The following is a 19516-nucleotide window of genomic DNA, read 5'->3' as shown; positions in this document are numbered from 1 at the left end:
AGATTTCTTGATGATCCAAGTGGAAAGGGGGACTCCCTTGTGTAACTTCAATGTCAACAAGTGGCAGCTCATACGTGACACCTGCCATTTGCTCAGGCCCTTTGAGGAAGCAACATTATACATAAGTTGCCAGGATTACGGGATGAACGACGTTATTCCACTGCTTCATCTCCTACAACACGCGTTGGAAACGATGGCTGGTCAGGGCAATGGAGACGTCGCGCTTACATCTCACGTCCACATGAGCCCTGTGGGTGGCTGAACTGGAGAAGGAGATGGAGGGGCACAGAGCAGCGCAGTTTATGTTTTGCGAGATGGGCAGTTTTTCTAGTCATCTGTGTAGACTTGTGAAAAAATTCAACCTTATCAGCGAATGCTTCTCAGAACTCCAGAAGCATCAAGATGGAAGCCAAGATAGGGTTAAAGTGCTAGGAAGCACTGTGTTCATTTAAATACCAAAAAGACACATTTCGGGGGGTCAATCCTCCTTCCTCAAACGCATCTTTGGTATTTAAATAAACATCGTTTACACGTTTACTATGGGAGAAGTCCTCTTCCATCCCATCTGCACCTTGGGCCCAGCAGTTCAAACCCAGAAGACTTCTTCATACTCCATAGGGGTGATATGCGCAATTTCTCTGTAACCAGGTGAGCGGCCATTTTACAGAGCCCTCCTTGTCCTGTCCACTGCAGGGACCTCGGTACCTTGGGTAATACACGAGGCGCTGTCCTCTTTATTTTTCCTTTTTTTCCCTAAATAGGTTTCTAGTCATCTGACAGGAGAGGAGGAGCAGGAGCAGCCAGAGGAGCTAGAGGGTTATGAGGAAGGCGAGACAGAGGACCCAGACACACCGTGGCAGTATGCAGTGGAGATGGAGGCAGGGAGTCCCTCCGAGTCACTTGCACAAATGGCACGATGCATGCTAACTTGCTTGCGTAGTGACTGCTGAATTATCACCATTCAGCAGCGAGATGACTTCTGGCTCTCCACGTTATTGGACCCTCGCTACCGCCACAAAATAGGAGCCTTTTTTTATACCCACTGAGAGGGAGGACAAACTGACCTACTATAGAGACATCCTACATAGTCAGTCTGCCCCATCCTCCATCCTCTTGCAGGTCTGACTCGTGGGGCCCTCTGCACTCACCTTCCTTTGCCATGGCTGCTGGGGAGGGGTGGCAGGAGCAGTACCAGCTCCATAAGCAGCAGCCTGAGTCTACAGTCGCTGATGAGTACCTTTATTCACCCGCATAGTGAAGCAACTCATCAGCAGCAGGTAGACATGGAGCAGGACCTGAACCAGCAGGTGGTGGTATACCTTGACATGGCCATGCCAACAAACCTTGAAGATCCGCTGGCAGAATTTGCCTTGGAAAAGCTGTCCTGCCCAGCTAGTAGTGTGCCATCAGAGCAGGTGTTTAGTGCGGCGGGGGCCATAGTCACCCCAAGGAGAACTCGTCTGTCCACGAAAAATGTGAAGAGACTGAACTTTGTGAAGATGAATCAGGCATGGATCAGCCAGGATTTCAACCCACCAATGCCTAATGCATGAGAGTAGATTGACCATGGTGCCACACCAACACTTCACAAATATGGATAGTGCCAGATAGATTTAATTGCTCCCCAGTTACAAACATTCCTCCGCATCAAACCTTTTTTCACCCACCTTCGTCACTGGGTACTGGTATTGCCACCCACCGCACCATTCTGTCACCAGGTCACTTTCAGGACTCCTAATGCTGCTGCCGCCACCTCGTGGCTGTCTCATTCTGCCACCATATGGTCTCCTCATGCTTCTGCCAACTCCAGGCTGTGCTATTCAGCCACTATATGGTCTCCTCATGCTTCTGCCAACTCTAGGCTGTGCCATTCAGCCTCTATATGGTTTACTGATGCTGCCAAGCCTGGGACATTACCTAAAAATTTTTATTGTAGCACTAGCTACCATAAATCTTCAGTTTAAATTTAAAAATTCATCTTTTAATTTGAGGGATTGTGAAGCCCGTTTTTAATAGCGATTCACCGCAAATACATTTGACCTGAACCAAATTTTTTCTGAAAATTTGGCGAAATGGCCAAATCTAATTTTTCAAGAATTCGCTCATCTCTAGTGGCCACTGCCATTTTGTGTTTAAAACTTATGCAGCATCCTTCTGAATAGAGTTGAGTGAACTTACAGTAAATTGGCTTGTAGCGAACCTTGCAGCTCTGTTATTGATTGTCTGCATGAATTAGTTCAGATTTCCAAGGGGTCTGGCTGCCTGGAAAAGTCTGTATCCACCTTTTTCAGGTAACTGGAGCACTTGGAAAGCTGAACTAATTCATGAAGACTAAAGTAATCAACAACTGAGCGGCAAGGTTCGCTACGAGCCAATTTACTGTAGGTTTGCTCAACTCTACTGAATATCTCCCTGACCAGAGGTCTTGTATTTTCCTGTAGTAGTGTACGAGTAACACTGCATTGATTGTGACCATTTTAGTTTTGGATATGCACAGCACTTTATACCTGCATAGACTGGAATAGGGCATTGTAGGTCAGAGGCTAGGTTCCTGAGGCACGGGGGTTGCCCTTTTTAGGGCGAGTACCCCAGCTACATGCCGCCAGTCAGGATCAGGTATTTGCTTAGGGTCGGTCTTGCACACACAAGGGCATTAATAGGTAGTGTACGAACAGGATATTCATTTTCCTTTGTACCCTACTGTGATGTCATTGCTTTATAGTCCTGCACATGCCTTATTGTCTATTCCCTTCTAGGCCCTCTTGTATCTTTTTGTTGTGCCTATATGTTTATGAACATTGGTGCCCTTCTTACAGTACATGGTCCTGGTATGCCCCTTTACACTATCGTTGGGAGTAATAGGGTGTGTGAGTACACATTTTACCCATACTTACTTATGCTTTATCATTGCTCTGAGGAATAATTCGTGCATGAGAGCAACATAATTCTTTATTGTGTGAACTGTCTGTTTGTAGGGTTATCTGTGTATTTAAAATTTTTTATTAAAGTTGGTAGTTTAAATTTTGTATGTCGTACCACCGATTTTTGGTGAAGATTGGTGGTGTTTTTTTTTTTTTATCTGCAGCATAGCACAACATGGTCTAGAGTGTGCTTTGTTGTTTGTTTAAGAAGTCCTTGTAACATCAGCATCCAAGCCTGTGAATAAGAAAGTGGGATTTTCAGTTGCTTGGTAACAGAGAGGAATGGTCACCCCGCAGAATGCTGTGTATATATACGGCATTCATTAAATCTGTGCTGCCGCCACTGCCATCTGACACCCCGGGACCATCTGATTAACCCGATCAGCGATCGTGTACAGGATCCGCGGGTGCGGCTGGTGTCCGGCGGGGGCGTTGGGTGTGCGGAGGTCCGGTGGCTACAACGAATCGGCTTTCCCCCCTTAGAATTTTGGGGGGAAAACTACAACTCCCAGCATGCTCAGTCTGGGCATGCTGAGAGTTGTACTTTTGCAACATCTGGAGGACCACAGTTTAAAGACCACTGTGTAGTGGTCTCTAAACTGTGGCCATCCATATGTTGGAAAACTACAACTCCCAGCATGCGCAGACAGCTAACGGCTGTCAGGGAATGCTGGGAGTTGTAGTTTTGCAACATCTGGAGGGCCACACTTTGGCGACCACTGGTCTGCTGTGTGCCCCTAGCTTTTTATGGGATGCAGTTTTTTTTTTTTGCACTTTTTTTTGGGGGAGTACGCAGTCCGTGCCACCAGCGACTATTCTGCGCCGTGTGGCAGTACCGTACTCTGTGTATAGACTGCGCTGATTGCTGATCAGTGAATTATTTCTGATCAGCATTTCTGAGTTTGTGGTCTGGCCACACAGCACAGAACAGAACAGTCACTGGTAGCATGGACCACAAACGCTCCCCAAAATGTGCAAAAAAAATAAAAAATCATCCATTTAAAATGGTCATCTTCTGACCCCTATAACTTTTATTTTTTTTGCAATGTTATAGCTCCCATAGGAGGCTATAACACTGCACACACTGATCTTTTACATTGATCAATGATTCTGCCGCTTGACTGCTCATGCCTGGATCTCCTAACAAGTGCCTCTACCCAACCCCCTAATGCGCACCCCTGTGCCATTCCCAGCCCACACACTGTACCGCCCCCTAACGCAGACACTCCCTTCACCAGCCTTCCTCCCACCCCATCTTCCAGTGTGGACCCTTCATGCGCCCTTCTCAGCCCGCACAGAATCTCGCCCCCTAATGCAGTCCCTTTCTGCGCCTATACCAGCCCGCACAACACCCCTCCCCTATTGACGACCATTCCTGCAGCCTTACCAGCTTGCACACCACCCCGCCCTCAACTTGAACCCTCCTTGCCCTTCCCAGTCCGCACACATTCCCATCCCCTAAAAGGACCCTCCCTGTGCCCTTTCCAGTCAGCATACTGCCCTGCCCCCTAACGGGGACCCTCCCTGTGCTCTTCCCGGCCCGCACACCTCCCCACTCCCTAACACGGACCTTCCCTGCGCCCTTCTTAGGCTGCATTCACACCACGTTCTGTCAATACAGTTCCTGTATCAAGTTTTTCATGAAAAACGGATTCCTCAAAACCTGACTAAACGGTATGAAAAAGTGTACAAATTTTAACCTGTATATGGTTAAAAACCGTATACGGTTTGAAAAATGATGTTCGGTTGCATCAATTTTTTAAAGAAAAAAAATGGATATGTTTTTATCTTTTCACTCCATTATGAATAAAGTTTCACTTGTTTGATTGAAATTAAAAGAAAAAAAAAAACTGTGCAAAGCCAAGAACCGTATGGTGCAAACGCTCATACGGTTGTATACGGTTCAAATTGACTCCCATGTAAAAAAAAAAATGTATATGGTTTCAATACGGTGGTAGGCTACAGTTTTGGGTACGGGGAAAAAAATTAACAAAACCGTACAAGACGCAATATGGATGCAATCCGATACATCGTTTAGGATACGGTTTTCAATATGGTTCCGTACGGTTTTAAAATTTAAAACGTATACGGGAACTGTATTGAAAAAATGTGGTGTGAATACACCCTTACCTACACACCACCCTACCTCCTAACACGAACCTTCCCTGTGCCATTCCAAGCCCACAAATGGCCCATCCCCTAAACGCTGACCCACCCTGTGACCTTCCCAGCAGGCACTCCGCCCTGCCCTCCAACGCAGACCCTCCCTTCAGCCTTCCCAGCCCATAATCCGCCTTGCCCACAAACTTGGTCCCTCCCTGCACTCTCCCCAGTCCACACAGCGCCCTCTTACGAGAACCCTCCCTGCGCCCATACAAGCCTGCACACATCCCCGCACCCTAACGTGGACCCTCACTATGCCCTTACCAGCCAGATCTAGAGCTGAGTACAGGTGTGATGCTGTTTTTTGAAGAAAATCAAATCTGTTTTTCTTATCCTGGATAACCCATTTAAAGCTTGAAAAAAAAAAACTACAAACCTATCCTAATACCCTGCAGGAAGAAGCCATTTTCCAAATTTTTGGGGACAAAAATTCACTCCTGACTCAAAATATGGTAATCAGAATTAATCCCTGGATCAATTACTCTTCCCCAAAATATACTAACTATAACTTGCAATAAATGTATCAGTCTCAGTCAGATTCACAGGCTGGGAAGGGGCATTACCCAGCAGGCGTGACATCATCTGAAGCCATACAGGGGAGAACTTCCTCCCTCACTCTGCTACATACAGCCCAGAGCAGTTCAGTGTGAGATGAGCTATAATAGGCTAAGGCTGCACCCCCCCCTCAGTACTCCAGACTGCATTTCTGCATTTCCTGATTTTGGACTTCTGCCAGGCCAGCAGGAGTCCAAAGTCTCTGCAAGAAATGGGGGGGAAATGCTCTCTGAACAAATAGGAAGACACCTAGTGGCAGATTTTTTTAACCCAAATAAAACATAGAAACTTCCTATTTTTTTTTTTTTTAACAAAGTACATTAGAATTTTTTTTATTTACCATAAGGAGTGCAATAGCAAAACTTAGTTATAATGACAGTGCCCATTTAACGTGTACATCCCCTCTGCGGCATCGAGTCGTCCGGTGCACAGAGTAAACTCTGCTCAGTGCTGGATGACTGGGATTACAGCTGCCACTCCCCCTTCATTCATGTCTATGGCAGGAGGCATGACGGCTGTGTATTTGTCATCACGCCCCCTCCCATAGACATGAATGGAGGGGGCGTGGTGTGACATCATGACCACAGAAGTCCCAGACTTCCGTGACCATAACGCTGCAGCACCGGCATGGAGATTGCAGGGGGTCCCAGCGGCCGGGCCCCCAGCAATCAGACATTTTATCCTCTATCCTTTGGATAGTGGATAACATGTCAAGGGGTGGAGCACCCCAAGTTGTCCTCACTGGGCCTACTCAGCCACAACCTTTGCCATTAAGCTACACCCCTTGCAGAGGGACAGGCAAAAATTGGTGCGGAGACACGTACAGCAGTTGTTTTTTGTGTGCAAATTTGCACTAGTACAACTGTCTCATAGGGGAGATTTATCATTTGCGTGAACATTTTCTGTGTCCGATTTAAGAAATTGTGCACACAACATAAGTTGTTTAAATTTTAAAAAAAGATGCTCAAAGAGGGAGGAAAAAAAAATGCAAGAATGAACTTCCCAAATCTTTGTATTTTTACACAGATGATATATGCAACAAATCTATTAGATCACACTAAGCCAAGCCCCCTTCAAAAATACAAAACTACCGGAGGGAGCGCAAACTGAAAAAAATAAAATATAAATAAAAAACAGCGCAAAAACAAAAAGGACACCTAGCTGGAATTAAACACTCTAAACAAGCCAAAAGAATTGTGCAAAGACAATGAAACTCCCACACTGTTTTGTGATCATAGAGAATGTTCAGACGCTTCTTCACTAGATTCTGAAATCTCTAGAGCTGTGGTTTTCAAATTGTAGACCTCCAGCTGTTGCAAAAGCACAATGCCCGCATGCCCCGCGTTGTAGTTTTGCAACAACTGGAGGTCCACAGTACGGAGAGCACGGTTGTGTAGCGCCATCCTCCATACCTGGTGGATTTCTCTCCCTTCTTGGAGCATGTAGAGGTCTGGTCAGCTTCTCTGTGAAGTATGAGGACCTTCAGTGATGTTTGATCTTCTTACAAAGACCCATTGTGACATCATGGGGCTATATGATGTCATGTGGCAATGTGATGCCCTGCAGAAAATTACAGGCCTCGGTGGTCATGTGCTTCCAATGTTTGGCTGCAGCAGTCACATGGTTTATGGGCACACCATCACAAAACCCCAACATATGTTTTTGCTGTAGATACATTCAAAGGAGTGTCCAATCACATTGCAGCTTTCATTTTGCGAAAGCAATAGAAGGAATGAAAGCTGCGCTGTGATTGGTTGTTATGGGCCACCAAGTTTCTCTTTTAGGGTGCCTTCAACAAAACCGGATGTGGTGCAAAAATGGGTCGACCGGAGTCACTATCTGACTCCAGTCGACTCATTTTAATGAATGAGATGCTGCGTGGGCCTGGGTGGGGGGGGGGGGGGGGGGAGGGGGATACGGCATCGGTTGGATTTGAAATTTCCCTGCAAAAGCCAAGTTTTACCTACTATGTGTGAGCACTCCAGTATATGGGGATAACTACTGTGGGCAGGGTTCAATGTTAGGAGGCAACTATGGACAGGCACTATTGGAGCAACAATGGCCATGTAGGCCAAAAGGAAAAGGAAATTGAATGTCTCAAATCAAAGAAGAAATTGCCTGTTTGACTTCCCCTATATGGGAGTAATGTGTTTTGTGGTATTTTTCAATTATTAGGAGGTAGTAATATGTGGTCATGGTATAGCCCAGGGGTAGGTAACCTTTTGGTAGTGCTGTGACCAAATTTTTTTCAAAGTCGCTTGGCGTGTCGGCAATATGCGTGTGGCTTTTTGTGGGTGTGACTTGTATGTGTGGCTTGCTGTGGGTGTGGCTTGCCACAGGGTGTTTATTTTTTCAGAATTGTCCCAATTTATTGTTCTCACTGTAAGGACCTTACAGTAAGAACAACCATTTTGACTCAGACCTGTATAATACAGACCCCAGAATCAGTTCTCACCACAATACAGACCAAAGAATCAGACCCCACGATAACACAGACCCCAGAATCAGTCCCTTCCATAATACAGACCCCAGAATCAGTTCTCACCACAATACAGACCCCAGAATCAGTTCTCACCACAATACAGACCCCCAGAATCACCACTCACCATAATACATAGACTCTAGAATCACCACTGTCTAAAAATTGACATCAAATCTGAAATGCATGTCACTTATGCAATGACTATCATCCATAGCATGAGAGGTATATGCTTTCAAATGTTTATATTATGTAGGTATTTGGTAGGCTATGATCACATTATGGTTATGCCATACAGTTAAGACATATGTGATATTTTTCAAGAAAAAAAAAAAAAATGCACACCCCTAAAGGAGTACTCCATGATTTAAAAACATATCCTCTATCCTAAAGGATAGGGAATAAGTCTCAGATTCCAGGGTTCAACTGCTGAGACACCCTGCGATCTACTGAGCAGCTCCCCGGCTCTCCTTCTGAATGCGATGTGTCGACCACAGCACAAAGCTGCGGCCTACACACCCTCTCCATGGAGCTGTAAGCTCTGCCATAGAGCTGCATGGAGGGGGTGTGTTGGCCGAAGCTTTGTGCTGAGGTTGACACTGTTCTTTTCATGCAGAGTGCCGGGTAGTGCAGTCAGGAGATTGAGGGGGGGGGGGGGTCCAACCACTGACCCTTCTGAAAGTCAGAAAATTGTGTTTACACCTATTTGTCATTTTGTTTTTCAACTTAATAAATTTCTCTTAATATGTATGTCCAACCATCATTCTAAACTTGTTGGGTGAAAATGTAACTATAGCATGTGAATCAATGTTTCTGCTGTTTATACAAAACACTGGCTAAGAGATTGGTGAAAGTGTTTACATGGTTATAAAGACAACTACTTATACTGTGAAAGAAATGCATGTGCTCAGTCTCCATTTTAGTGCTTTATTGTTAGCATTATCACACTTTCGTATAATCACCAGCAGGGTAGATGCTCAATAAAACAAAAACAAAAATTATTTTGCACATAAAAACAGAAAACTAAAATGTATCCAGTCATAATTCATTTTTCAACCTCCAAAGTAAAGTTACCTCTCAGTTATACATCCAGATAAGGCTACACAGCAAAATATACAACCCAAGAAGTGTCTGCAACTTGCTGTTGTGTGACTATTTGAGTTGCACTGTTCAGAAAGTAGGTGATTCAGTGTTTGCAAAGTCACATGAGACCTGAGACTGAAAAGCTCTACAGGTTGAATTTTTGCAACACTGAGAATCACTAGCTGTGATGTCACAAGAAGACGCTGCCATCTTAAAGATGCCAGACCGTCTTAGACTAATGTGTGCACACAGAGCTGTGGATGTAGCTGCAGTACCTGAGCACAGATAACAGAGCGGTGGATGTAGCTGCAGTACCTGAGCACAGATAACAGAGCAGTGGATGTAGCTGCAGTACCTGAGCACAGATAACAGAGCAGTGGATGTAGCTGCAGTACCTGAGCACAGATAACAGAGCAGTGGATGTAGCTGCAGTACCTGAGCACAGATAACAGAGCAGTGGATGTAGCTGCAGTACCTGAGCACAGATAACAGAGCAGTGGATGTAGCTGCAGTACCTGAGCACAGATAACAGAGCAGTGGATGTAGCTGCAGTACCTGAGCACAGATAACAGAGCGGTGGATGTAGCTGCAGTACCTGAGCACAGATAACAGAGCGGTGGATGTAGCTGCAGTACCTGAGCACATAACACAGAGCGGTGGATGTAGCTGCAGTACCTGAGCACTAACACAGAGCGGTGGATGTAGCTGCAGTACCTGAGCACAGATAACAGAGCGGTGGATGTAGCTGCAGTACCTGAGCACAGATAACAGAGCGGTGGATGTAGCTGCAGTACCTGAGCACAGATAACAGAGCTGTGGATGTAGCTGTAGTACCTGAGCACAGATAACAGAGCAGTGGATGTAGCTGCAGTACCTGAGCACATAACACAGAGCGGTGGATGTAGCTGCAGTACCTGAGCACTAACACAGAGCGGTGGATGTAGCTGCAGTACCTGAGCACAGATAACAGAGCGGTGGATGTAGCTGCAGTACCTGAGCACTAACACAGAGCGGTGGATGTAGCTGCAGTACCTGAGCACAGATAACAGAGCGGTGGATGTAGCTGCAGTACCTGAGCACAGATAACAGCAGTGGATGTAGCTGCAGTACCTGAGCACAGATAACAGAGCGGTGGATGTAGCTGCAGTACCTGAGCACATAACACAGAGCGGTGGATGTAGCTGCAGTACCTGAGCACTAACACAGAGCGGTGGATGTAGCTGCAGTACCTGAGCACAGATAACAGACCAGTGGATGTAGCTGCAGTACCTGAGCACAGATAACGGCAGTGGATGTAGCTGCAGTACCTGAGCACATAACACAGAGCGGTGGATGTAGCTGCAGTACCTGAGCACATAACACAGAGCGGTGGATGTAGCTGCAGTACCTGAGCACAGATTTTATTATAACGATTTGTGAACACATCCTATGCACAAACAAAACTTGCTGGTCAAATAACACAGAAACCCTCTACGCCATTGTGAGTTTTGCCTTACCCTCTTTAGTAAGCTGCCAATACTGTTTTAATGGTCTAAATATATGGACATCACTTCAAATGTGTGTAAAGGTATTTCAGTTGACATGTATATAAAATAATCCAGCCATACAATAATATAGACATAGATTAGCAGTGGAGTTGGTTCTGGTAAAAAGTTCAGGGATGCAGCAAAGTAATAGGATGCCATCTCTAACCCTTAAAGGGGTACTCCACTGGAAAACTTTTTTTTTTTTTTTTTTTTTTTGATCAACTGGTGGCAGAAAATTAAAACAGATTTATAAATTACTGCTATTAAAAAAAATCTTAACCTTCCAGTACTTATCAGCTGCTGTATGATCACAGGAAGTTATTTTCTTTTGGAATTTCCTTTCCCCTCTGCTGACACCTCTGTCCATTTAAGGAACTGTCCAGAGGAGGAGGTTTTCTATGGGGATTTGCTCCTACTCTGGACATTTCCTAAAATGGACAGAGGTGTCAGCAGAGAGCACTGTGGTCAGACAGAAAGGACATTCAAAAAGAAAAGAACTTCCTGTGGATCATACAGCAGCTAAGTACTGGAAGGATTAAGATTTTTTAATAGAAGTAATTTGCAAATCTGTTTAACTTTCTGTTACCAGTTGATTTAAAAAGAATGTTTTCCAGTGGAGTACACCTTTAATATGTAGTGAACCTATCCAGGACTAACCACTCTGTCATTGGCTTAGTGAGAACAGTACCTTATCAGAATCTGGCAAAATAAGATTGCAGCAAGGACTGGAAAATCTGTCAGTGGGGAAAGTTAGTACATGGTCTTTCATTGCTTTAATGTATGAAGAAACCATTAAAGGGGTACTCCGCTTCTAGCCATCTTATCCCCTATCCAAAGGATGCGGGATAAGATGTCTGATCGCTGGGCTGGTTTCTGCGGTAGTGGCTACTGACACGCCCCCTCCATTGACATGAATGGAGGCAGCGTGACCATGACGTCACAACCACTACCGCAGGAACCAGCCCAGCGATCAGACCATAGACATGAATGGAGGAGGCGTGGCGTGATGTCACGAGGAGGCATGGCGGAGGGGGGGAGGAATATTGATGAGCTGGGCGGCACTGCAACAGGCGGTACTGACATCAGAGTGCCAGTTAGCGCCTCATTTGATGAAGTAGAGTTAATTTGCTGAAGTTGAGTTGTTCTTTTCTATCTGGCAACAGTGCTCTCTGCTGACATCTCTGCTTGTCTCAGGAACTGCACAGAGTAGAAGAGGTTTGCTATGGGGATTAACTTCTACTCTGGACAGTTCCCGAGACAGGTGTCATCAGAGACCACTTAGACAGAAAAGAACAATTCTACTTCATCAGCTCATAAGCACAGACAGGATTAAGATTTTTAATAGAAGTAATTTACAAATCTGTTTAACTTTCTGGAGCCAGTTGATATATGAAAAAAAGTTTGTTTCCTGGAATACCCCTTTAATGCCCTGAATCCACCCCTCCATGTGCAGTGCCCCTAGCTGTCTGCACTGTACCTATTCAAAAGGCAAAGTGCATGGAAAATGGTGTGGAAAAAAGGAGCAGGCTGCAAAGCGTGGTCTTATTAGCCAACATGAATGCCTCACTTAGTCTTGTGGCAGAAGGGATAGGAATTCCCCAATTCAGTGCGCCGAAATCTAGTGGTAAACAACCCAACCAGAGTGGAAACTGTTATACATGGGAGAAGGTGCCCACATTTTAATGCTCATGGTTTGGAATTGGCTACTGAACAAGCTCATGTGGATAGGACATGGGGTAATCTACATACTTGAACTAAATGGTAGGGGCTAAATTTACCAATATTGACATTACACACTATGGCCTTAAAGGGGTACTCTGGTGAAAAACACATTTTTTTAAATCAACTGGTGCCACAAAGTTAAACATATTTGTAAATGATTTCTATTTAGAAATCTTAACCCTTCCAGTACTTATCAGCTGCTGTATATTACAGAGGAAGTTGTACTTCTTTCTGGAATTCTTTTCTGTCTGACCACAGCGCTCTCGGCTGACACCTCTGTCCATGCCAGGAACTGTCCAGAGCAGGAGGGGTTTGCTATGGGCATCTGCTTGTACTTTGGACAGTTCCTGACATGAACAGAGGTGTCAGAAGAGAGCACTGATCAGACGGAAAAAAAAAGCTGATAAGTACTGGAAGGATTAAGATTTTTTAATAAAAGTCATTTACACATCTGTTTAACTGTCGGGCACCAGTTGATCTAAAAAAATTTTTTTTTTTTCCACCGGAGTACCCCTTTAAGTGTATAAAGTAGTGCATCTTTATTTTTATGCAGATCTCAGCCTTAATTTACATCGGTTTTTGGCATAAAGTATAGGACATCTATGGATGCCACACCTTTCCCATTAAGGTCCACCAACATTTCAGGAAAGTTTGATGAAAGTCGCAAGTACAATTTTTTTCCGCAAAATATACCCTTTGCCAAAATTTGCAACTCTTGTATGTCAAAAAACATGGCGTACAATGTATACTAAATTCCCCCTATCAGTGCCATCATGTATGTATAATTTATAGACCTTTGTTCACAATGATTTTACATTGTGCCAAATTATATATTTGTAAACAAAAATTGGAATGTAGATTTTGTAAAAAAAAATTAAAATATATAGTAAGAGAAGTTTACATATTTATTCTGTAGTTAAGACAGTGTATTCAGAAATAATGCATATATCAGTTTTTTAATACACAGGGCTTTTCCCAACACAGGTAATCTGCCAGTAAGTCTTTATTAGACAGATGATCACAATGGCTAAGCATGTTCACATCTACATAATTCACTGCAGATTTTCTGCTGCACAGTTCAGACAGCAGATTATGTTGTTACCCATTGACTTTAATAGGTCTTCAGCAAATCTGCTGCAGCGTATATGTACCAGTGAGCATACATTTAGGAATGACATCCCTGCTAAGGTCACCCTCAACAAATAATGCTACTACAGAAGGTAGGTGAGCCACTGCATTAATGACCTCATTGTTTGCATCATAATTCCATGAAGTATGTAATGCAATTGGTTACAAAGAAAAACCAAACCAGGCACTGGCATGAACAAGCCCTTGGATTTACTCACTCTACATTGACATTCAACCTGCAGATTATCACATCATGGGCTCTAATTTTTAAGCTAATCAAAATGAGTTTTTTAACAATTTAAAACCCAATGTGTATAAAGTACCACGCCGATGAAGGCCTCGGCCCATGCCTTTATATGCAGCCTTCCTGGTTAACATTCATAAGTCCATAGTATTAGTAATGTTATACCTAAACAAGAGAGGGAGGTTTTTGTGTCAATCCCATAAACACCAACCCCCACCCATGACAGGTTATGCTATGGAAATGTTCCCATAGGCGGACCATCTATGGGGGTTAAAGTCCTTTTTTTCCCATTGTTTTGTAATCAACTTTAGACTAGTTAAAAAAATAAAAATAAAATAAAATCAGAACTTGCACTCATGATTTCAGCTTTCACAACTTCTGATGTTCCTTTGAGAATTGGCATCTACCTAAAAGTGCCTAAAAATAAGTTCACTAAAAGATGATAGATCCGGGTAGCAGGGAGTCCTTAAAGGGGTACACTGGAGAAAAACATCAACTGGTGCCAGAACTTAAAACAGATTTACAAATTACTTCTATTTAAAAATCTTAATCCTTCCAGTACTTATCAGCTGCTGTATGCTCCAGAGGAAGTTCCTTTCTTTTTTGAATTTATTTTCTGTCTGACCACAGTGCTCTATGCTGACACCTCTGTCCATGTCAGGAACTGTCAAGAGCAGGATATGTTTGCTATGCGGATTTTCTCCTTCTCTTGACAGTTCCCGAGACCCAGAGTGTCAGCAGAGAGCACTGTGGTCAGACAGAAAGGAAATTCAAAAAGAAAATAACTTCCTGTGGAGCATACAGCAGCTGATAAGTACTGGAAGGGTTAAGATTTTTAAATAGAAGTAATTAACCAATCTGTTTAACGTTCTGGCACCAATTGTTTTTCACCCCTTCAAGGCACTCCCCTTTCTTTCTTATGGAGCCCAGAAATTAAAGAGTTAATACGGTGATGCAAAGTTTGTTGTTTTCCCAGTGTAGCTGAAGCTTTCAATGGAATCTCTCACCTTTAAAAAATCCAGGCAGGAGGGGCTAAACAGACTGATATGTAGCTGTGTGGAGAATCATTCAGTATAAAGTGCAATCTTTTGATCTATATCTGTGCTCATTCTGGGCCTGAGTCCAGTGGGAGGTCCTAACTCAGTGACTGGCAGCAACCTTATATACATGTTCATCTAGGGAAAGGTAACCATCACCGACTAGAACCACCTGCCGGAGTCCAAAGCCCAGAAAGAGCAAAGAGTTAAACTTTATTTTAAAAATTAAATAGATTTCAGAATTTTTCGCACACAGCTATATCTATCCATCTATATCTCATTATATATCCTTGTGCCTGCAGAATGGATTGCTTGCTTCACAGACAGGCCGTAGGATCCGATAGGTGATAAGTCCTTGTGCACCATAGTGTATGCCAAAAGTGTGTCCTATTGGCATTTTTTTTTCACAGCATAGGAAAGTGTAATGCGTTACACTTTTCTATTCAAGGGATACAATGGGAGCCTACTGATAATGTATCCCACTATATGCACATCACAGCCTTTTGTCGGGAGATCCTCCCGAAGTGTACCTTAATCGTAGGTCGCCTAAAATAAGAGGTCAACTAAGCCTTGAATTAACATCTATAACTTGAGGTTAAAGTACCAGATCGTGAAATGATTCTGCTGGAAATAGAATAAGCAGAAGATAAAGAATGTTCAAGCAACTAAGTATAGAAATAACAATATAGATTGAGATAGATAGAGGGGAATATCTAAGCGTTACCTAAATGGTACACAGCCAATACAGTTTAGTAGAAAGACGTTCCTACTTTTACAGCTGCATATAAATAAAGAGGGACAGAAGACATAACCTTTAGGAGGGGTTCTTTTTGCTCAGGCAAGTACAGTATAACTTGTTAGTTACATTATTACACACATTAATTTGGAGTAATCTACACAGCATGTGTGATACATTTTCTCCCACCACAAGTGATACCTCTTATTAGATCTATGGCTTCTCCATAAAGTGGTTTTATTAGAATTATTAATGAAACTCCAGCGTGGTAAACTGGTCTGCTTCATCGTGAGCGGGCCTCGAGTGATAAAGGCTCCATCGGGTGCGATAGCTGTTGTGTGTTGGTTACTGCGGGAAAAAAAAAGTCAACAGCATGCTGAACTGGACTTAGGTTTTCTATGCAGATTAACTGTATCATTGTGGATCAGCTGGTCCGATCTTTCTTCAATAGCCAAAACATTTCTAACAGCTTCTTCAAATGCTGCTGCCACATTGATGGCATCTTTCGCACTTGTCTCAAAATATGGATGGTTCCCATTGTCTCTGCACCAAATCTGAGCTTCTTCCATTGACACTTGACGTTCACTAATATCAACTTTGTTTCCCAAAACCACAAATGGGAAACTATCGGGGTCTTTGACATCAGCATAGTAGAGGAATTCTTTCTTCCAGTTGTTTAAGTTCTGAAAGCTTTGCAAGTCATCTACACTAAACGTGAGCAGACAACAGTCAGATCCCCTGTAAAAAGGGGTCCTTAAGCTCCTGAACCGTTCCTGGCCTGCAGTGTCCCAGATCTGCATGGTGACCATATGATTGTCCACTTCAAGCTCCTTGTTCAAAAACTCAACACCTATTGTGTGAAATAACTGAGTATCAAACTTGTTGGTGACGTATCGATTCATCAAAGAACTCTTTCCAACACCTCCATCTCCCAACAGGATTACTTTCAGTAAGGAAGACTTTGATGCCATTGTAAAAAATAGATAAAATGTTTTCAATATGTCGTTCTAGAGAGAAAAAAAAACACAAAAACTAAATTAAAACTTTTTTTTTTTTTTTTAAATGAGCCAAGGCAAGTGCTCGCCATCACCCAAAGTGCAAGAAAAAGTGCAAACATGCACAAAGGATGCCGTCTATCGCTAAGCCCTTCTCCAACAGGAGAGAGGCCCCCCCAACAAACCTACCCTTCACCTCTGGGCCAAAAGGCACCTGCAAGGATCCAGGTTCGATGTCCCATTTCACCAAAGCTACTAAGGGGCCGAAAATGCTCCTGGCTTCAACCTAGGCATTAACAAAGGTATCAGCCTAGGAGCCGTATACTGGTGACATCTCAACCAAAGTCAAGATGCCCAGGGGTTGCAGGGAGGTGAGGAACCAAAATGGCCACACACACCTCCCCCTAGACCGCCAGGAGGGACATCCAGAAGGGCTACCACATCCTGACAAATCCTGTGTACAAAATAAACACGTAAAAGTGGCACAGTGACAAACAAATTAAATAAATAAGTGAATGTGTGCAGATATACTGCCCAGTCATCCGGCCGGATCTACAAAAATTTCCCTGATCCTAGCCAGAAGGCCGGGATACCTAGGGTGAGTGCCAAAGGTGAAGAGTTGACGGTGCAGTGTGTTCACTCAGTGGGGAATCCATCCAGTGAGTTTGGCACCTCAGGATCACCACTCCCCGAGGCACAAATGTACCTCGGCTCTACACCCCCAACCTCATGGCCAGACCTGGAGGAAACAGAGCACCAGCCCCGGAAAGCCCCGGTACCCCATCTCCTCCATGCAGCCATCCATTCCTACCAGTGGACTACCTGATGAGAACAGATACTACACTTGATCTTAGCCAAAAGGCCAGAATGCATAGACAGACACAGATTAATTCACTAGGGACTGAAAAACCTTTTGCATGAAGATAAATTATGTTCTTAACCAGTTAATACATGGCTGCTGATCTAAAAAGACTACCCCCCTAGTCTTGTGCAACATTTATAGCTACACATTATATTTATATAGTATATGCCCAGTTATTTTCCATTTTATAACAAAACCAAAGTGCACCGAGACTCCCCACATGTATCCTCTTTTAGGCCTCAGCTAAAGTCTATGGAGAAGGAGTGGCTTGCAGTCTAAATATGAAAGGTACATGACAACAATGACAAGCCAGGGACCAGAACAGGCATTAGCTTATGCCTCCATTCCCCATACACGAGCAGAGCATTGTAAGTTTTTTTTCTGGCTAAGAATTATTCCAAATGAAATAAAAGGTAATGAAACACAACAAAAGTTGTTGGGCTAGACAAATACATTAACTCCAAAATAAAGAGCTTCAACAACATACATATGCAAACGTAATTAAAGGGGTACTCTGCCCCTAGACATCTTATCCCCTATCCAGAGCATAAGGGAGAAAATGTTGGGGTCCCAGCGATCTCTGTGACGCAACTGGTGTTCCTTTAGAAGTTGGGGTTGTGACCTCACAGCCCCGCCCATTGTGACATTACACCACGTCCCCTAAATGCAAGTTTATGTTATGTGATGTCACAAGGGGCGTGGCCATGAGGTCTCGATCCCTGCCACCTGCTCCAAACATTCGGAACAAAATGTTCCAAACGCTGGGGCAGTGGAGAACCCCTTTAAAAGGGGTACTCCCATGCAAAACTTTTTAATTTTTTTTTTTATCAACTGGTGCCAGAAAGTATTTGTAAATTACTTCTATTAAAAAATCTTAATCCTTCCAATAATTATTAGCTGCTGAATACTACAGAGGAAGTTATTTTCTTAAACTGTCTAGAGCAGGGGAAAATCCCCATAGCAAACATATGCTGCTCTGGTCAGTTCCTAAAATGGACAGAGATATCAGCAGAGAGCACTGTGCTCGTGATGTCAGCAGAGAGCTCTGTGTTCCAAAAAGAAAATAATTTCCTCTGTAGTATTCAGCAGCTAATAAGTACAGGAAGGATTAAGATTTTTTAATAGAAGTAATTAACAAATCTTAACTTTCTGGCACCAGTCGATTTTTTTATTAAAAGTTTTCCACCGGAGTACCCCTTTAAGCTTTATTAGATGGAAAAAAACAAACATAAAAATAGAGATAATATCTTCGAAATAGGCACCAAATCCATACCCCGGGCGTCCCAGCCAACTGCAGCACCCGGGGTTTAGAAGTCGTCTTACACGCTGGAAAATACGGTATTTCCAAGGTTTTATTTGTATTTTTATGTATGTTTTTTGACATCTAATAAAGCTTGACGTACACATTTTTGGTTGTTTGAACTCTTTGTTTTAGAGTAATTTTTTCTGGCTAGAAAGTAGCAGGAACCTTCCCCACAATTTTGTTCACAATGAGAGACTTTTCAGAAACTTCTGTTTTACACTAAATCCCACTTATCTCCCAAAAGGGTTTTCTCATTTGGTACTAAGTACAAGAGTAAATCTGCATTCTTACCTTCCTTCTTCACTGTCAGACATCACTTAGCACCTAAAAGAAAAAAGACAAATATAAATAAATATAAATGCAGTTTTTAATTGCATTCTATTAATATACAGTTTTAATGGCAGGACTAGACTTCATCTTTTTTACATGTTAATAAACAAACACATAGTTAAAATATTTTGTTAAAGGATAGAAATCTAATGCATTAAAGAAGTCCCATGCCTAGAAGTACAAAAAAAATGTATACCCCATCCTCAGCATATGGAATAAGTTTTAGATCACAGGGGTCCCGACTACTGTGCCCCCCCCCCCCCCTACCGCGATCTCCTGCACAGAGCCCGGGCTCTCTCCATAGCAGCACGCCATGACACTCTGCTGAAGAGGGGGCCGCCATACCCCCCTTCCATATAACTCTAAAGAAGAGCTGAAGATAGCCGGACAGCTCTCTCAGAGATATGAAGGGCAGTGACATGCTGCTCTGGG

At 43.4% G+C, this 19516-nt stretch overlaps 3 protein-coding genes and 1 pseudogene across 8 annotated transcripts in view; all 4 read right to left on the bottom strand.

Moving 5' to 3' along the window:
• The window catches only part of TXNL4B (thioredoxin like 4B), a 90552-nt gene that overhangs the window by 52720 nt on the left and 18316 nt on the right, over positions 1–19516 (bottom strand). For 3 of the 4 annotated variants that reach the window (XM_056556208.1, XM_056556211.1, XM_056556207.1), the window contains exon 2: positions 19046–19078. The gene's annotated coding sequence lies outside the window, so the exon portion shown is untranslated. Of the gene's footprint in view, positions 1–7051; positions 7071–19045; positions 19079–19516 lie in introns of those variants that run through there. The other variant, XM_056556213.1, reaches the window with a different exon arrangement.
• LOC130355710 (uncharacterized) lies at positions 8971–10189 on the bottom strand. The gene is made up of 3 exons (XM_056556201.1): positions 10155–10189; positions 9837–10115; positions 8971–9756 (listed from the first exon to the last, which is right to left on the bottom strand). The coding sequence occupies exons 2-3, from the start codon at positions 10083–10085 to the stop codon at positions 9289–9291; spliced, it is 717 nt and encodes a 238-aa protein (XP_056412176.1). The 5' UTR covers positions 10086–10115; positions 10155–10189; the 3' UTR covers positions 8971–9288.
• The window catches only part of RAB9A (RAB9A, member RAS oncogene family), a 67340-nt gene continuing 61139 nt past the window's right edge, over positions 13316–19516 (bottom strand). For all 3 annotated transcript variants that reach the window (XM_056556205.1, XM_056556202.1, XM_056556203.1), the window contains 2 exons: positions 19046–19078; positions 13316–16601 (listed from right to left, as the gene is read on the bottom strand). In XM_056556205.1, coding sequence (XP_056412180.1) covers positions 15960–16565 — 606 coding nt within the window. In that variant the 5' untranslated portion in view covers positions 16566–16601; positions 19046–19078 and the 3' untranslated portion in view covers positions 13316–15959. The remainder of the gene's footprint in view (positions 16602–19045; positions 19079–19516) is intronic.
• On the bottom strand, positions 17354–17462 carry LOC130360012 (U2 spliceosomal RNA; annotated as a pseudogene).

The sequence above is a fragment of the Hyla sarda genome, chromosome 2 (genome assembly GCF_029499605.1).
Source record: "Hyla sarda isolate aHylSar1 chromosome 2, aHylSar1.hap1, whole genome shotgun sequence".
In the NCBI taxonomy this organism is placed as follows: domain Eukaryota; kingdom Metazoa; phylum Chordata; class Amphibia; order Anura; family Hylidae; genus Hyla; species Hyla sarda.
This window is presented reverse-complemented; position numbering and strand designations above follow the sequence as displayed.